At 49.4% G+C, this 15,095-nt stretch overlaps 1 protein-coding gene across 1 annotated transcript; it reads right to left on the bottom strand.

The window, feature by feature from the left end:
* Positions 1 to 6,946: 6,946 nt before the first annotated feature.
* LTBR (lymphotoxin beta receptor) lies at positions 6,947 to 14,723 on the bottom strand. The gene is given in 11 exon segments (XM_006065788.4): positions 6,947 to 7,619; positions 7,621 to 7,838; positions 8,133 to 8,361; positions 9,319 to 9,344; positions 9,657 to 9,764; positions 12,896 to 12,987; positions 13,120 to 13,216; positions 13,587 to 13,739; positions 13,830 to 13,955; positions 14,209 to 14,305; positions 14,423 to 14,723. Coding segments are annotated over 11 exon segments (1,374 nt in total). The 5' UTR covers positions 14,540 to 14,723; the 3' UTR covers positions 6,947 to 7,508.
* Between the last annotated feature and the right edge of the window lie 372 nt (positions 14,724 to 15,095).

The raw sequence follows: 15,095 nt of genomic DNA, 5'->3' as shown, positions 1-15,095 counted from the left end.
AAGGATAATTGCTTTACAGTATTGTGCTGGTTTCTGCTGTGCATCAGCAAAAATGAGTCATAGATGTACATATATCTCCTCCCTGTTGAACCTCCCTCCCACCTCTCACCCCATCCCACCACTCTGGGTTGTCACAGAGCTCCAGTTTGAGTTCCCTGAGGCACACAACAAATTTCCACTGGCTCTCTATTTATATATGGTAGTGTATATGTTCCTAGGCTACTCTCTCCATTCGTCCCACACTCTCCTTCCCCACCTGCAGGATAATGTCTTTTACTAAACCAATACATTTACATAGTACAAACAAATAACTGATTACACTATTTTTGCCAGGGTAGGGGGAGATGAAAGAAATAAACTCCAAATTTAGTTCAACGTTTGTCTTTATATAGGTTGGTACTCAGCAGAGACACTTGACGAACCAAGAGCTGACCTGCAGCTGCCAGGGCAAAAAATGAAAATCCTCATTGCTAATGTGTGTTGCTAGGGAATGAAGGTGTGAGTGCTGGGGGCAGGCAGAGCTGCTCCGAGGGTTATCACTCCAGGAACTGTGGGTTATGACTCCAGGCACTACCTGCCTAAGAGGAGTGCCTCTCGGAGGCAGGAACAGACGCCCTTTCTCTCCCTGAGACGGCTGCAGTTTTAACACTACCACCACCAAGAGTGGCCTGACCAGGGCAAGAGCCAGTGTCTCAAAACTGTCATGGAGCTGGATCAGCAAACGGTAGCTTTTGCCCAGACGGAACTCTGGATATTTCTCACAAACTCTCAGCACTCACAGCCTAGACATCTCCTTATCAAAGTTGCTTCTCCATGTGTTCTGATCCATATAAGCCCCCGAGAGTCTCCTCAGAAGTTAAGCTCTTTGTGCTTATCAAAGACAATAGATGAGGTGGGGACATCCTGACCCAAGGCACTACATTCTTACATCGAAACAACTTTCTATTTTTTTTAAGTAATAAGTAAAAGTAAGACTTTATTTTTAAAACATTTTTATTGGAGTCTAGTGGCTTCACAATGTTTAATTTCTACTGGAGAGCAAAGTGAATCAGCTATACGTATACATTTATCCCCTCTTTTTTGAATTTCCGTCCCATTTAAGTTACCGCAGAGCGTTGGGTAGAGCTCCCTGTGCAGGAGGTTCTCGTTAGTTGTCTGTTTTATAGATTTCCCTGGTGGCTCAGTGGTAAAGAAATTTCCCTGCTAATGCAGGAGACACAGGTTCGATTCCAGGGTTGGGAACATCTTCTGGAGAAGGAAATGGCTATCCTCTCCAGTATTCTTGCCTGGAGAATCCCATGGACAGAGGAGCCTGGAGGGTTACAGTCCATGGGGTCGCCAAAGAGTTGGACATGACTTAGCCACTAATCAACAGCAACAAACAGTATTAATAGTGTATACATGTTAAATCCCAGTCTCCCAATTCATTGCCCTCCCAAGCAACTTTATTTCTAAAACAACCTTTTTAAAAAAATCTTTACCATGAACAAGTGGATTTAAAACAGCTTCACTGACATCATAAATAAGCAGATCTGAAATCATATCAAACCAATACACAATAGGATTTCCGTCTGAAATGGAACCTGGGGAATAGAAAATGGAGACACACATGTGTACTCAGGAGAAGGGAACTTAAAAAACGAGAGACTGATTTCCATCAAATGCCTGACTTACGGAGACAGACTTATCTCCTGACCAATGAACGCCCAACCAAGGTTTTCTCCCCATTCTGAGGCCAATGAACCTACTTCTGGGACCTTGCCAATAAATCCAGCCCACTCCAAACCCTCAATTTGTAGCTTGCTGGAGATTCCTTTTCCCAAATTGCGATTCTTTTACTGTTTCAGAATAAACTCAATTTCTGATCCTTTGTTCAGATCAACACTGACAAGGTCAAATGGCAGCCTGCAAAACTGAGTGGGCAGTGCCCTGGAAGACCTTCTGTTCATACGATATGATGGTGAACTAGACCAATGGTCAATGACCAAAGGGAGCTGCAGTGATTGGCCAGTATCTTTGAACTCCTATTTTTCAGGCTACATCTATTACAAAGGGTATCACTTGGGAAGCAGTTTCTGACAACTGCTTCCTGCTGGGCCTTCAGACCGGGTGGTGTATGGCTCCCAACAGAATTACGGCTGTGCAACTATAAATCTTAATGATAAAATTCATAACAAGGCCCCCGATTATAATTGACAAGATACAATAGCAGCATGCATGCCCAGTGTGCCATTCCCATTGGGTGCTATGCACTAATACACATCACCCTTGTTTTGTGGATGGAAAGCTATTAAGCACAATAGGGAAAAACAATGAGTCCTGGTTGGAATTAAAAGAGGGGGACATCACGTGGTGGACTTGAGTTCCGGGAGACTGGCCCCGCCTTGAGACACGGGACACTGTGAGAGGCCCCCAGGGCACACTCAGGCTAAACTACATCTAGGTGTGTGTGCTCAGTCATGTCCCATTCTTTGCAACCCCATGGAGTGTAGCCCACCAGGCAAGAATACTGGAGTGGGTTGCCATTTCCTCCTCCAGAGGGTCTTCTCAACCCAGGGATCAAACCCATCATCCCTTGCATCTCCTGCATTGGCAGGCAGGTTCTTTACCACTGAGCCACAGTCACCTAACCCCGGTGGGGGGGACCCAACGTTTTTGGATGCAAAACATGTATCCTAACTGCACAGGGGTCGTTAGTACCCAAAGGCAACAGCACGTACAGTGGACTGGCCCACAGGACAGGTAAAGGCCTTAGGGGACATAGGTGCTGGTCTAGGTATCCTGGGACAAATTGGAGTTTGCTTCAATGAAGAATGACATTCAGAAGAAAAGATTTATTAATTAGGCTAGGCAGAGTTAAGGGAGTTTTCAGGAGCAAAGCAAATGATGAGTCAGCTTACAAAACAATGAGGCTTTAGCAAAGTGGGTCAGGCAAACTCAACCAATAATGCTGGATAATGCTGGACCCAGCTGGGAAAGGGCCTGTACCCTGGCCCAACAGACTGTCTTGACCATGTTATTAGACGGAGGTTGAAGTGGTCATGGGGCAGTGGCCCTCTGCTTACCTGTTGAAGCCCAAAGGGCTCACGTGGGGGAATCTTGTGGCCCCACAAACTTATGGAAGTTCTTTAGGGGGTTATCTCAACCCAGATTAAACCAAAATAAAACATATCCTATGGTGGCTCAGATAGTAAAGAGTCTACCCAGGTAGAGACCCCTGGGTTGGGAAGATCCCCTGGAGAAGGGAATGGCAACCCATTCTAGTATTCTTGCCTGGAGAATCCCATGGACAAGAGGAGTCTATAGTTCATGGGGTTGCAAAGAGTCAGACACAACTGAGCGACTAAGCATGCGTAGTATAGTTAGTATAGCTATTCCATAAACCTAAAAAAATCTGTCCTATAAATGCTACAATCAGTGTAAATGCTCTGACAGATCTCATCAATTTGTCGTAAGGAGTCCGTGGCTACAACCCCTATTCAATATCATACAAGATAGCCAGTGTAACCGTGAGAGTCACTCAGTCATGTCCGATTCTTTGTGATCCCATGGAAATTCTCCAGGCAAGAATACTGAAGTGGGTAGCCTTTCCTTCTCCAGGGGATCTTTCAAACCCAGGGACTGAACCCAGGTCTCGCACATTGCAGGCAGATTCTTTACCAGCTGAGCCACAAGGGAAGCCCCGCCAGTGTAATAAGTGAAGAAAACAAATAAAAGGCATACAGATTAGAAAGAAAGAAAACTGTTTTTTTGAAGACAACATGACTGTTTATTAATCTACAAAAAGCTTCCTAGAACTAAGAAGTGAGTTTAACAGGCTTGTAAGATACAAGGCCAATATACAAAAGTCAATCATATTTCCATATTCAGCAACATACAATTAACATTTGAAATTTTAAAAATGCAATTTATAGTAGCTTCCTCTCTCCATAAAGTACAGATCTTGCATACAAAACTAATGTGTAGGATCTGTATGCTGAAAACTACAAACCACTGTTAAAAGAAATTAAAAAAAAGATGTAAATAAATGGAAAGATATGTTTATGGGTTGGAAAACTCAATATTGTAAAGATGTCAGTTCTCCCCAATTTGAATCATAGAGTCAATCATCTTCACTCAAAAATCACAGCAGGTTTTTTTTTTTTAAAGAAATTGGCAAGTGGATTCTAAAATGTATGCGGAAAAGAAACTGAAAGGTACTAAAAAAAGAACAATAATTGGAGAAATTACATCACCCAATTTCAAGACTTAGGAAGCTACAGAAATCAAGACTGTGATGTTAGCAAAAGGATAGACAGAGGCTGATGGAGCCAGCAGAGTCCAGAAATAAAGCGTCACAAATATTATCAACTGACCTGACAAAGAAACAAAGATAATTCAACGGAGAAAGAACAGTCTTTTTAACAAATGGTGCTGGAATAATTAGACATTTATATGCAAAGACCAAATAGTTCAACACATACCTCATACTTACACACACACAAAAAGGCTCATAAGGATAAATTTAAAAAGTGAAACTGTAAAACATCTAGAAAAAATGTTTCCCTTTTATTTATTTATTCAGTTCAGTTCAGTTGATCAGTCATGTCCGACTCTTTGCGACCCCATGGACTGCAGCACACCAGGCTTCCCTGTCCATCACCAACTCCTGGAGCTTGCTCAAACTCATGTCCATCGAGGTGGTGATGACATCCAACCATCTTATCCTCTGTCGACCCCTTATCCTCCTGCCTTCAATCTTTCCCAGAATCAGGGTCTTTTCCAATGAGTCAGTTCTTCGCATCAGGTGGCCAAATTATTGGAGTTTCAGCTTCAGCATCAGTCCTTCCAATGAATATTCAAGACTGATTTCCTTTAGGATTGACTGGTTGGATCTCCTTGCAGTCCAAGGGACTCTCAAGAGTCTTCTCCAACACCACTGTTCAAAAGCATCAATTCTTCAGTGCTCAGCTTTCTTTATAGTTCAAGTCTCACATTCATGCATGACTACTGGAAAAACTATAGGTTTGACTAGATGGACCTTTGTTGGCAAAATAATGTCTCTGCTTTTTAATATGCTGTCTAGGTTGGTCATAGCTTTTCTTTCAAGGAGCAAGTGTCTTTTAATTTCATGGCTGCAGTCACCATCTGCAGTGATTTTTGGAGACCAAAAAAAATGAAGTCTCTCACTGTTTCCATTGTTTCCCCATATATTTGCCATGAAGAGAAGGGACTGGATTTATTCATTAATTTTTTTTTTAATTGGGTAACTGCTTTGCAATGTTGTGTTGGCTTCTGTCATGCAACAATATGAATCAGCCATAAGTGTGTGTGTGTGTATATATATATATATATATATATATATATATATATATACATCCCCTCCCTCTTGAAACTTCCCTTCTCACTCCTGGCACCATTTCTTAAAAAAAAGTTTCCTCCTTTAATTTTATTGAAAAAAAAAAAGTATAGTTTTTTAAAAATCTAAATACCGGAACAACGATTAAGGAATCATGATGTCTGGCTCTAGCCTATGGCAAGGGCAGGAGGCTTTCATTCTCTGTCTAAAAATACAGCTCACATTATTTACTGCTCAAAAAAGGAAGTTGGATTTAATACTTTCAAGGTCAACCTTAAATAACGCATCCACTGGGTTGGATCAGGAGGCTTCTGGAGTGTGTGCCTTGGCGCTTCCCCACCTTGAAGGGCCCCAGCAACAGTCATAACATTAGACCCAGAGGGTGGCCTTTTATGGAAGGAGCCGTCAGCTGCAGCAGCTCCCCTTGCAGTCTTTCCAGCTAAGACTGTTTCTACTGGGCAGCACAGTAGATAAATTCTGGGGCCCCAAACATTTACAAACAGCAAGAGAGCCTGAGAAGATCTGGAGTTCTTTGGGGGAAGAAAAGAAAATACAAGCATATTCGGAGATGCTGTGGTTTGATACCAGACCACTGGAATAAAGCGAGTCACACGAATTTTAGGGGGTTTCTCACTACATCTAAACGTTATATGTACGCTGTACTGCAGCCTATTAAGTGTGCAGCAGCATTAGGTCTAAAAACCAACATACATGCCTTCATTTAAAAATACTTAATTGCTAAAAAATGCTAACCATCATCAATAACTCAGGGTTGCCACAATTTGTTTAAAAAAAAAAAAACAATAAAGCGAGGTAAGCCTGCAAGACAAGAAGAAATAAAGTAAAAGTCACGGTGCTTCTTCTGGTTGAAGGAGGCCGGCCTCCATCTCTCTATCAGCAGAATGTGAACTTGGCCTCTCAATTTATGTCTAAAGTATGGATCTTTCCCTTCACCCAACCTTGCCAGATATGGCCTTCTCTGGTGTTCCAGGGGCTATGACTCCATGCTTCCGATGCAGGGTATAGGTTTGATCCCTGGTCAGGGAGGTTTGCTGCATGTCACACGGTGCGGCAAAACAGACAAAACGGAAAACCTTGCCAAACACTTTTGTACTTTGTTTTGAACTTGGGGGTTTGAGAGTTGGCTGAGAACTTCATGCCTGCGGGGTATGGAGGAGGTCTAGTGATTTGAGAAAACCAGTCCATTTTATCTATTCAGAGAAATTCTCTTTTTCACCCATCAGGACTCTAGAGCCAGTCTAACAGGGCCTATCCCAACCATGTGCAGTAAACTGGGCAGCTGACTTACCCTCTCTGGGCCTCAGTCTCCTCATATGTTAAATGGGAATAGTCCTCATACCTGCCTCCTGAGGGTTTTGTGAGGGCTGCATAAGGTAAGGTTGCATGGCATTGAGAACACTGCCTGCCACATTGCCAGAGATTGCTGGCCAATACTGTCATCTCCTGAATTCCATATACCAGCCTCTCACACAAATACCTCGTGGGATTATAGTTGATAACATTTTATATTCCATAGTTTTGACCTGTGCCTTTGACATGGCCCCAATGGAATCGTGTTTCTCTATAAATCCCAAGGAAATCAATGGCCTAGGTCTCACTCTCCTCTTTATTTGTATGTGGGTACAGTTCATAAATACACTCACCAATTTTTTTCCTCCCCATCCAAAACTCGCCCTTTTACCTTGAACCCCACCCAAGCCCTTGGTTAGAGAGACTTGCTTTCCTGTCGAGGAGGGGAGGGGTGGGTGGTCTTCCTTGTCACTCCGGCTTCTTGTTGGGTCTCCCTCTGTCCATTGAAGTGTGAGTCCTCAAAGGGCCTCTGAAGCTTGGGGATGTTGAGCACCATGACTCTGCCAGGGGGGCCCCAGTCCTTGAGTGATTGCGTGGCTGGCTCCGTTCCGTGCCAGGCTTGGGATTCAGATACCACGGGGCAGTGGTTAGGGTCACATGCCCTGTCTGTGCCTGAGGCTGAGCTGGTGCAGCCCCAGTAGGCAGGGAGTCTGCAATGGAGTCCTGGGCCTGCTCAGGTGGCCTGGAGAGTCCCGCCGGGGCGCCGTTCCCAGCCAGCGCCGGCCCTGCTCTCAGAGAGGCAATGTCTGAGGCCTGGCCCCTCAGGGTCCAGCTCTCCAGGCCCTTCCCAGGCCCTCAGTCAGGCCTGTGCGGGGAGGGCAGCCTCCCTTCTCCTGGCTCCTCCAGACATCGTCCGGCATGGCTGACGCTTTGGGTTCTTGGCCCTGTCAGAGGGCGTAGCACCCCAGTGTCTCTGTCTCAGCCAGGTGCCAAGCCTTGCCATCCTCCTGGTAGGGCATGGAAAGCCCGGGAGGGCGGGGGGCACCCTCTTCGGGGATGGGGTATGGAGGCTCTGGGGGTGCGGGGGGGTCTCCGGGGCCCCGGGCTCCCCCCAGGACCGGCCCGTTGTAGATATAGATGTTGCCGGTGACCGTCACAGACCCACCGGTGACATGAATGCCGTTGGTGCCTGTGGGAAGGAAGGCAGAGTGAGGGGGCGAGGGGTCAAGGTTGAGGGGGGCCCCCGCGTGCTGCCAGCATGGGACTCTGGCTTCCCCAGGGCCCCATCTGCCATCTCCCCTTTCTGCCCTGTCCCTCTCCATGCGCTTTGGTTTCCTGAGCTCTGTGTTCATTCTCTGTTTTCTTGGTTTTCAGTCTCGTCCCTTCTCTGTAGTCAGGACGCTGGCTGTTGCAGTCTCCTCTTTTCTGCCCAGCTCACACGCTCTCCCCCTGCCCTCCCTCCCTCCCTATCCCCTCTTCTCACCAGGGGCCACCTGGCCTTGTTCTGGGGGCTCAGCATCCAGGTCCCTGGCCTGGCTCAGGGGACTCTGCTGTTGGAGCACCTCTTCCTCCAAACCCGGGTTCGCTGGGATGCTGCCGGAGGCCAGGGCCAAGTCTCCAGGGGCGGGCAGAAGTGGCTTTACCAGGTCAGGAACATGAGTGTTGAACCTTGGGGGCTCCCAGTTTCCATCAGCAGGATTTGATTCCTCTCCCTGCAGGACAGAGGCCGAGAACCAGCCAAGGACGGGGGCCTCAGGCTCCATCTTTCTTTAATTCCCACCCCCACCCAGTGCCTAGGCAGCTCCATGCCCCCCTCATCGAGCTTCCTGCCACAGGGCCTTTGCACTTGACGATCCCTCTTCCTGGAACACTTTCCCTGCTACCTCCTGATGTCTGGCCCTCTGTTTTCTTCAGCTCTCTGCTCAAATATCAGCTGACCACAGAGGCTCTCTCTGTCTACTCTAAGAGAGTATACCCTCATTGGTTGCCACTGCCCCCCTCCCCCGCCCCCACCATGCTTTATTTAGCAGTTGGGCTCAGTTGCTTCAGTCACGTCTGACTCTTTGCAACCCCATGGACTATAGCCCACCAGGCTCCTCTGTCCACGGAATTCTCCAAGCAAGAATACTGGAGTGGGTTACCATTTCCTTCTCCATATTTAACAGTTGTTACCACTTAATACATAGTCGACTAACTTTATCCTTGCTCCACTGATAGGAAACTCTGGGAGGGTAGAGACTTTGCTTTGCTCACTGCTATTGATGTTAAAGCTGAAACTCCTGTACTTTGGCCACCTGATGCGAAGAGTTGACTCATTGGAAAAGATCCTGATGCTGGGAGGGATTGGGGGCAGGAGGAGGAGGGGCCAACAGAGGATGAGATGGCTGGATGGCATCACCGACTTGATGGACATGAGTTTGAGTGAACTCCGGGAGTTAGTGATGGACTGGACAGGCGTGCTGCAATTCATGGGGTTGCAAAGAGTCGGACACGACTGAGCGACTGAACTGAACTGAATTTCCACAGTGCCTGGCACATAGCGTGCTCAATAAATTATTAGTTGAATGATTAAATGGATGTTGAAGCTGCAGATTCTTTTCTTGCCTGCCCCCCACCCCTGTTCACCTGTCCCCTGTCCCTCCTTGCTGCCTCCCTAGCCTCCGCATTACCTCTGGGTGCCTCTTGAGCAGGGATCCTGGAATAGAAAATGAAACGGCAGGCCTCAGACTCCCAGGCTTTCCCCTCCACACCCCACCCCACAGTATGGCACTGCCCACCCTGGGCTCCCAGAATGATCAGTCTGTCATTACCCTTATCTCCAGCCTCAGAATGAAGGGGTTGGATAGATGTGATGTTTGTGTTGGGGACAAGTGCTGGGTGTCTTGAGGGTGTGAAGGGGCAGAAGTGTTGGCCCTGAGGGAGCTGAATATTCCCTCCAGCCCCCTACCCAACCTGGATGGGCACAGACCCAGGCAGACATCCCTGCCGGCCTCTGAGTCTTTCCTACCCAGCTTTCTGCAGAGAGAGGGGTGGCTCTTCCAGGTGTAGACAAAGACGGTGGTGAGGAGCAGAAACGAGACCAGAGGCAGCAGGATGGCCAGAACTAGCATCGTTCCTGGAGGACAGCAGACAGGATAAGGCGTGAGGACCCGAAGAGAGCAGCGGGTGGATGGGGCAATTAGGGAGCAGCTCTCCAGTTCTCAGGCCACCCAGATGGGAAACGGGGAGCAGGCTTCCCCTCCTGCTACTACTACTGCTCAGTCCTGTCTGACTTTTTCCAACCCAGGCTCCTCTGTCCATGGAATTTTCCAGGCAAGAATATTGGAGTGGGTTGCCATTCCCTCCTCCAGGGGATCTTCTGACCCAGGGATGGAGTCTCTTACGTCTCCTGCATTGGCAGGCAGATTCTTTACCACTTGTGCCACCTGGGAAGTTCTTTCCCTTTGTAGACCCACTGCAGTTCCTAAAGGAGGAGTTGGAGAAACTTCCCCTGGGTTACAGAGAAGGGGCATGGAGCCTGACGTGGGTGGGCTGAGAACCAGGAGAACCAGGAGAGACTCTGCCTCAGATGGAGATGTTTGGGGCGAGTGTGGTTGGCCACTGGCACAGAGGCAGCCCTGTGAGGGTGAGGACAGGCACTTGGGCTGGAAATGGGTGTGGGAGGCAGTAAGGGAGGGTGGGCTTGGGGTTGTGAGCAGACTCAGGCTGTGGGGTAAAGCCATGTTTCTGCAGATTTGGCTATCTGACAGCAAGATATACAGCAGTAGGAGCTGAACCTGTCCTTCTATAGCCATGGATGTGTTTACAGGGGTGACAGAGTCGGTGTCCCGGCTGCTGAACACTGCCTGTGGCTTCCTGGATGAGGGGGGCTGCTGATCTCCACTGGCTTGCCTGGGGCAGCTCCCAGGAGTGTGAGGGAAGGGGAGGCTGGGCTTCTCAGGTGTCTGTGTATAGCCATGGCACCGTTGTCTTCCTGTGGGCCTTGTGCCGCCATTGACAGCATGGAGTCCACTGTGCCTGTCACTTTTTCTGTCACCTGCTCCTGAGGAAACTCAGGAGGACTTAGACATTTAGACGCTGGGAGTTCAGCCTTGGTGGTCCATCTAACTCTGTGGCCTAAGTGAGTCCAGAATGGGAGGTGTGGGGAAGAATTAGACCTGGGTTCCTGCCCAGTTGTGTGTTTTTCATATACAAAATGAGGAGATTAGTTTATGTACTCTCTGAAAGTCCAGCTCTAAATACCAATCTGAGAATTACAGAGCCAAGGACATGAAGACCTATTAGCATCAAAAGATGTGTGCTTCCAATGGGGGAAGGATGGGGGGAAGGGATAGTTCGGGACTTTGGAATGGACACGTATGCATGGCTATATTTAGAATGGATAACCAACAGAGACCTACTGTATAGCACATGGAACTCTGCTCAATGTTATGTGCCAGCCTGGATGGGAGGGGAGTTTGGGGAGAATGGATATATATATATATATGGCTGAGTCCCTCTGCTGTACACCTAAAACTATCACAACATTGTCAGTTAGCTCTGGTGGTGGTGGTTTAGTTGCTCAGTCGTGTCCGACTGCTAGGCTCCTCTGTCCATGGGATTTCCTAGGCAAAAATACTGGAATGGATTGCTATTTCATTCTCCAGGGAATCTTCCCAACCCAGCGACTGAACCCAGGTCTCCTGCATTGCAGGCAGATTCTTTACTAATTGAGCCACCAGGGAAGCCCTGTTAATCAGCTATGGTGGTGGTTTAGTTGCTAAGTCATGTCCGACTTTTGCGATCCCATGGACTATAGCCTGCCAGGCTCCTCTGTCCATGGGATTCTCCAGGCAAGAACATTGGCGTGGGTTGCCATTTCCTCCTCCAGGGGATCTTCCCAGCCCAGAGATTGAACCCAGGTCTCCTGCATTGCAGGCAGATTCTTTGCCAACTGAGCTACAAGGGAAGCCCTCATCAGCTATACACCAATACAAAATAAAAAAGAAAAAAAAAGCTAATCATTTTTGATACACAGTTAAAAATTAAGAATAGAATGTAGAAAAGATTATGATATAGTTGGATGAAAAATTAAGTTACAAACATTCAAATGACTCCACTTTTAGAAAAAATGTTATTTTTTTCTATTGTGTGGAAAAATGCCTGGGAAGATATATTCAAAAATGTTGAGTGGATATGCCAGCTGATGGTTCTGTAGGTGAGGTTAATTTTGTTTATCTGAATTTTCTAATCTACAGTCTGCATGTATTATGGCATGGGTTTTGAAGTAAGAAAGACCTAGAACAGGTCTTCATAATACCAACTACCACATGGGTGATCTTGGGCAAGTCACCTAACCTCTCTGGGCATTGGTTTCCTCATCTGTCAGTAAGGATAATAATAGGACTATTTCATAGGATCATTACGAGGTTTAAATGAGTTAGTGAAAGTCAAGTTCACAGAGTGTCTGACGCACAAACTCTTATTAAATGGAAGCTATGATTATAAAGGCTCAGCCATTTTTTAATATTAAGGAAATAAACTTTCCTTTGATTGATAACAATGACAGTCATTAGAAACATCCTATAATTCTCTATAGGGCTTCCCCAGTAGCTCAGCAGTAAAGAATCCTCCTGCAATGCAGGAGACGTGGGTTCGATCCCTTGGTGGGGAAGATCCCCTGGAGGAGGGCATGGCAACCCACTCTGGTACTCCTGAAGAATCCCCTGGACAGAGAAGCCTGAGGGCTATGGTCCACTGGAACATGACTGTAGCGACTAAGCACGAGCATGCATATTCCTCTTCCAGGCAAGGAAAGCAATAATTTCACAGAAAAAATCGAGCAAGCGTCAAATGTAGAATCTTCTCTCTAGTGATGGAAGGTGTAACCTACTATACTCAGTAAATGGATTACGTGACGGTGGCATGTCCAAAATGATGACAGTGATATCAGGTACAGTTATATCTATATCTATATATCTATAGTTATAGCTATGTCTATGTCTCTGTGTAGACATACTATTGCATGTAACTTTTAAGTTACATGTAGAACATATAACTTTAAAAGTGCATGTATACACATATATGTGTGTACACGCATACATGTGTGTAAGTAACCTGGCCCAGGGATACTCCAGTTTTTCTTTGAGGAACTTCTTGCCTCAACTCTGAGAGGAAAGGGTTCATCAATTCCCTGTTTTTTTTAGATGGATGGAATTAAGGCATCTTCCCAGATGCCCCCTCCCCATGCCCCTAGTCCCTCCTCACCTGGCATGTCAGGGGGCTCTTGTGGATTTCTGCAGCTGGTGTCAGACTGGGGGGTGCCTGGGGCTTCCTCCACGAGGCCCTGGTCCTCACACCTGTGGAGGAAAGAGCCCAGCTCAGGGGGGCTCCCGGCTGGAAGTGGAGCTGGTCTGTGGAGCTGAGCGTGAGGTGGGCTGTCACCAGCTGGGGCTGGGAGGGCCAGAGGAATGCAGACTGGGCACCCTCACCTGGTATGGGGCCGGCAGCGGGCGGTGGGAGAGGAGGTGTTCTGGAAGTGTCCAGCTTTACAGGGAACACAGTTGCTGTTAGCCTCTATGACTTCATCTGGCAGGAGAGAAGCGTGGGGCAGCCAGGGTGAGTGGGCACAGGGGGCTTCTGTCCAGCTGTGGGCTTCTGTGACACCTGCTGGACGGCCCCCTACCCACCCACCCTCCCCAGTCTGTACTTCACAGCATCTTTCCTTCTCTCCCCATTGCCCAGCTTCCTCTCAGTGCTGGGAGGACCTCGAACCCTGCACCGTCCCAACTCCATTTCTCTGCAGGTTCCACCTGTGAGCCTTTCTCAGGGAGGGAGAAGCATTTTATTACACAGAGAACTAGCCACCTGGGGCGTCACCATGGACACAGTACCCTGCACCCATTCAAGAGCGCCCGCCCAGCCTCCTTCCCACCCTCTGCTGCCAGTGACCTCTGACCTTTGAGCTCGGCCTCGGTGCCAGGCGGGCAGTCGGAGAGTGGCTCGCAGTGCTCACACTCAGAGTTCCAAAAGACGCAGTACATCCCCGGCTGGCAGTGGCACTGGGTCTTGCGGTCGCTAGTGCAAGGCATGAGCTCCACGAAGCCCAGCACTGCGGGGGTGATGAGGGGGCTGCTTGGCACAGGGGCTGTGCTCCAGGACATCCCAGGCCCCCACCCCCACCCTGGAACACCCCACTCACTCTTGTCACAGGGGCGGCACAGCTGGCAGAAGGAGAGATGGTTCCAGTGCTCATTGTACGACTTCTCGGGGCATGTGGCACAGACGGTATTCTGGTGGCGGCTACATTTGGTGGAGATGTGTGTGCCTAGGTTGTGAGAGGAGCAAGAGAAGGGTCAGGGGACTGGGGTTCCCACGGTGCCCTCTGCTGCTCGCTGCGTGACCCTGGGCCTGTCCCGGTGCCTACATAGGATGGCCGGCCAGTGTCTCTCGCCCTCTGTTTCTGCCAGCTGATTTCCCTGGGAGCTGGTGTCCGGTGTCTATCCAAGGAAGCAAGGCGGGCTGGAGCCCCCTGTACCCTGCCTCCCCATCCCAGACTTCCTCTGGCCCTGGTCTCTTACCTGGGGGGCAGCGGGAGCAGCAGAGGCGAAGCTTGGACTCATAGTACTCCTTTTCCTGGTCTCCGCAGCTTTGATTCTCTGTGTGGTATGGGAGCCCCTTCAAGAAGAGATGGAATCAGGGGGGAGAATTATTCAGGGGTCAGCTGGGAGGAGCAGAGGGACATCAGAGGATGGCCCAGACCTCTCTCCCCTAGCTAAGCCTGCCCTCACCTACCTGCATAGGCTCCTCCCTCTCCAGCTGGGGTTGGGATGCGGCCAGGAGACCCCAGACGCCCAGGATGAGTAGCCCCCAGGCCAGGCCGCGGTGGGAGGTGGCCCACGGCAGGAGCATGGCGGCCAGTCAGCCTGCCAGCCGAGCAGAGGGATGGAGGCCTGGGAGGGAGGTGGAAGCCTGGACGTCCTGTCCAGTGGTGGCAGAGCCCAGAGGCTGGGACAGGACTTGATGGACGCGCCCGGGGGCCGGAACGGCCGGGCCTGGCCTGGCCTCCGGGGCTCCAGCGCCGGGGCTCAGGAAGTGGGAGTGGAGCGGCCGGCGCGGGGCGGGGACAGGGAGCGCTGGAGCCCAGGCGGCCTCTGTCGCAATCGGGAAGAGGAACAGGCTTGGCTGGCCGACGACGCAGGGCGGGAGGGGCGGCCGGGAAAGCACGTGAGGGCAGCGGGGCCGGAACCGGGGCCTCCTCCCTTCTCCGCAGGCCTGATTGGAGAGGAGGACGCAGGCCAGGCTGGGCCGGCTGGTGGGAAAGGGGTGGTGGAGCCAGCGGATGGTCCTCAGATGGGCACTCGGGAGCCCGGCTGGGGCAGAGGGGACCCGGGAACAGATAGAGTTCCAGACAGAGCTGTGTCCGGCCAGATCTGAAAAAAATGGATGGGCTTGGGAGTGTCAGACT

This window comes from Bubalus bubalis, chromosome 4, assembly GCF_019923935.1.
Source record: "Bubalus bubalis isolate 160015118507 breed Murrah chromosome 4, NDDB_SH_1, whole genome shotgun sequence".
Classification (NCBI taxonomy): Eukaryota; Metazoa; Chordata; class Mammalia; order Artiodactyla; family Bovidae; genus Bubalus; species Bubalus bubalis.
This window is presented reverse-complemented; position numbering and strand designations above follow the sequence as displayed.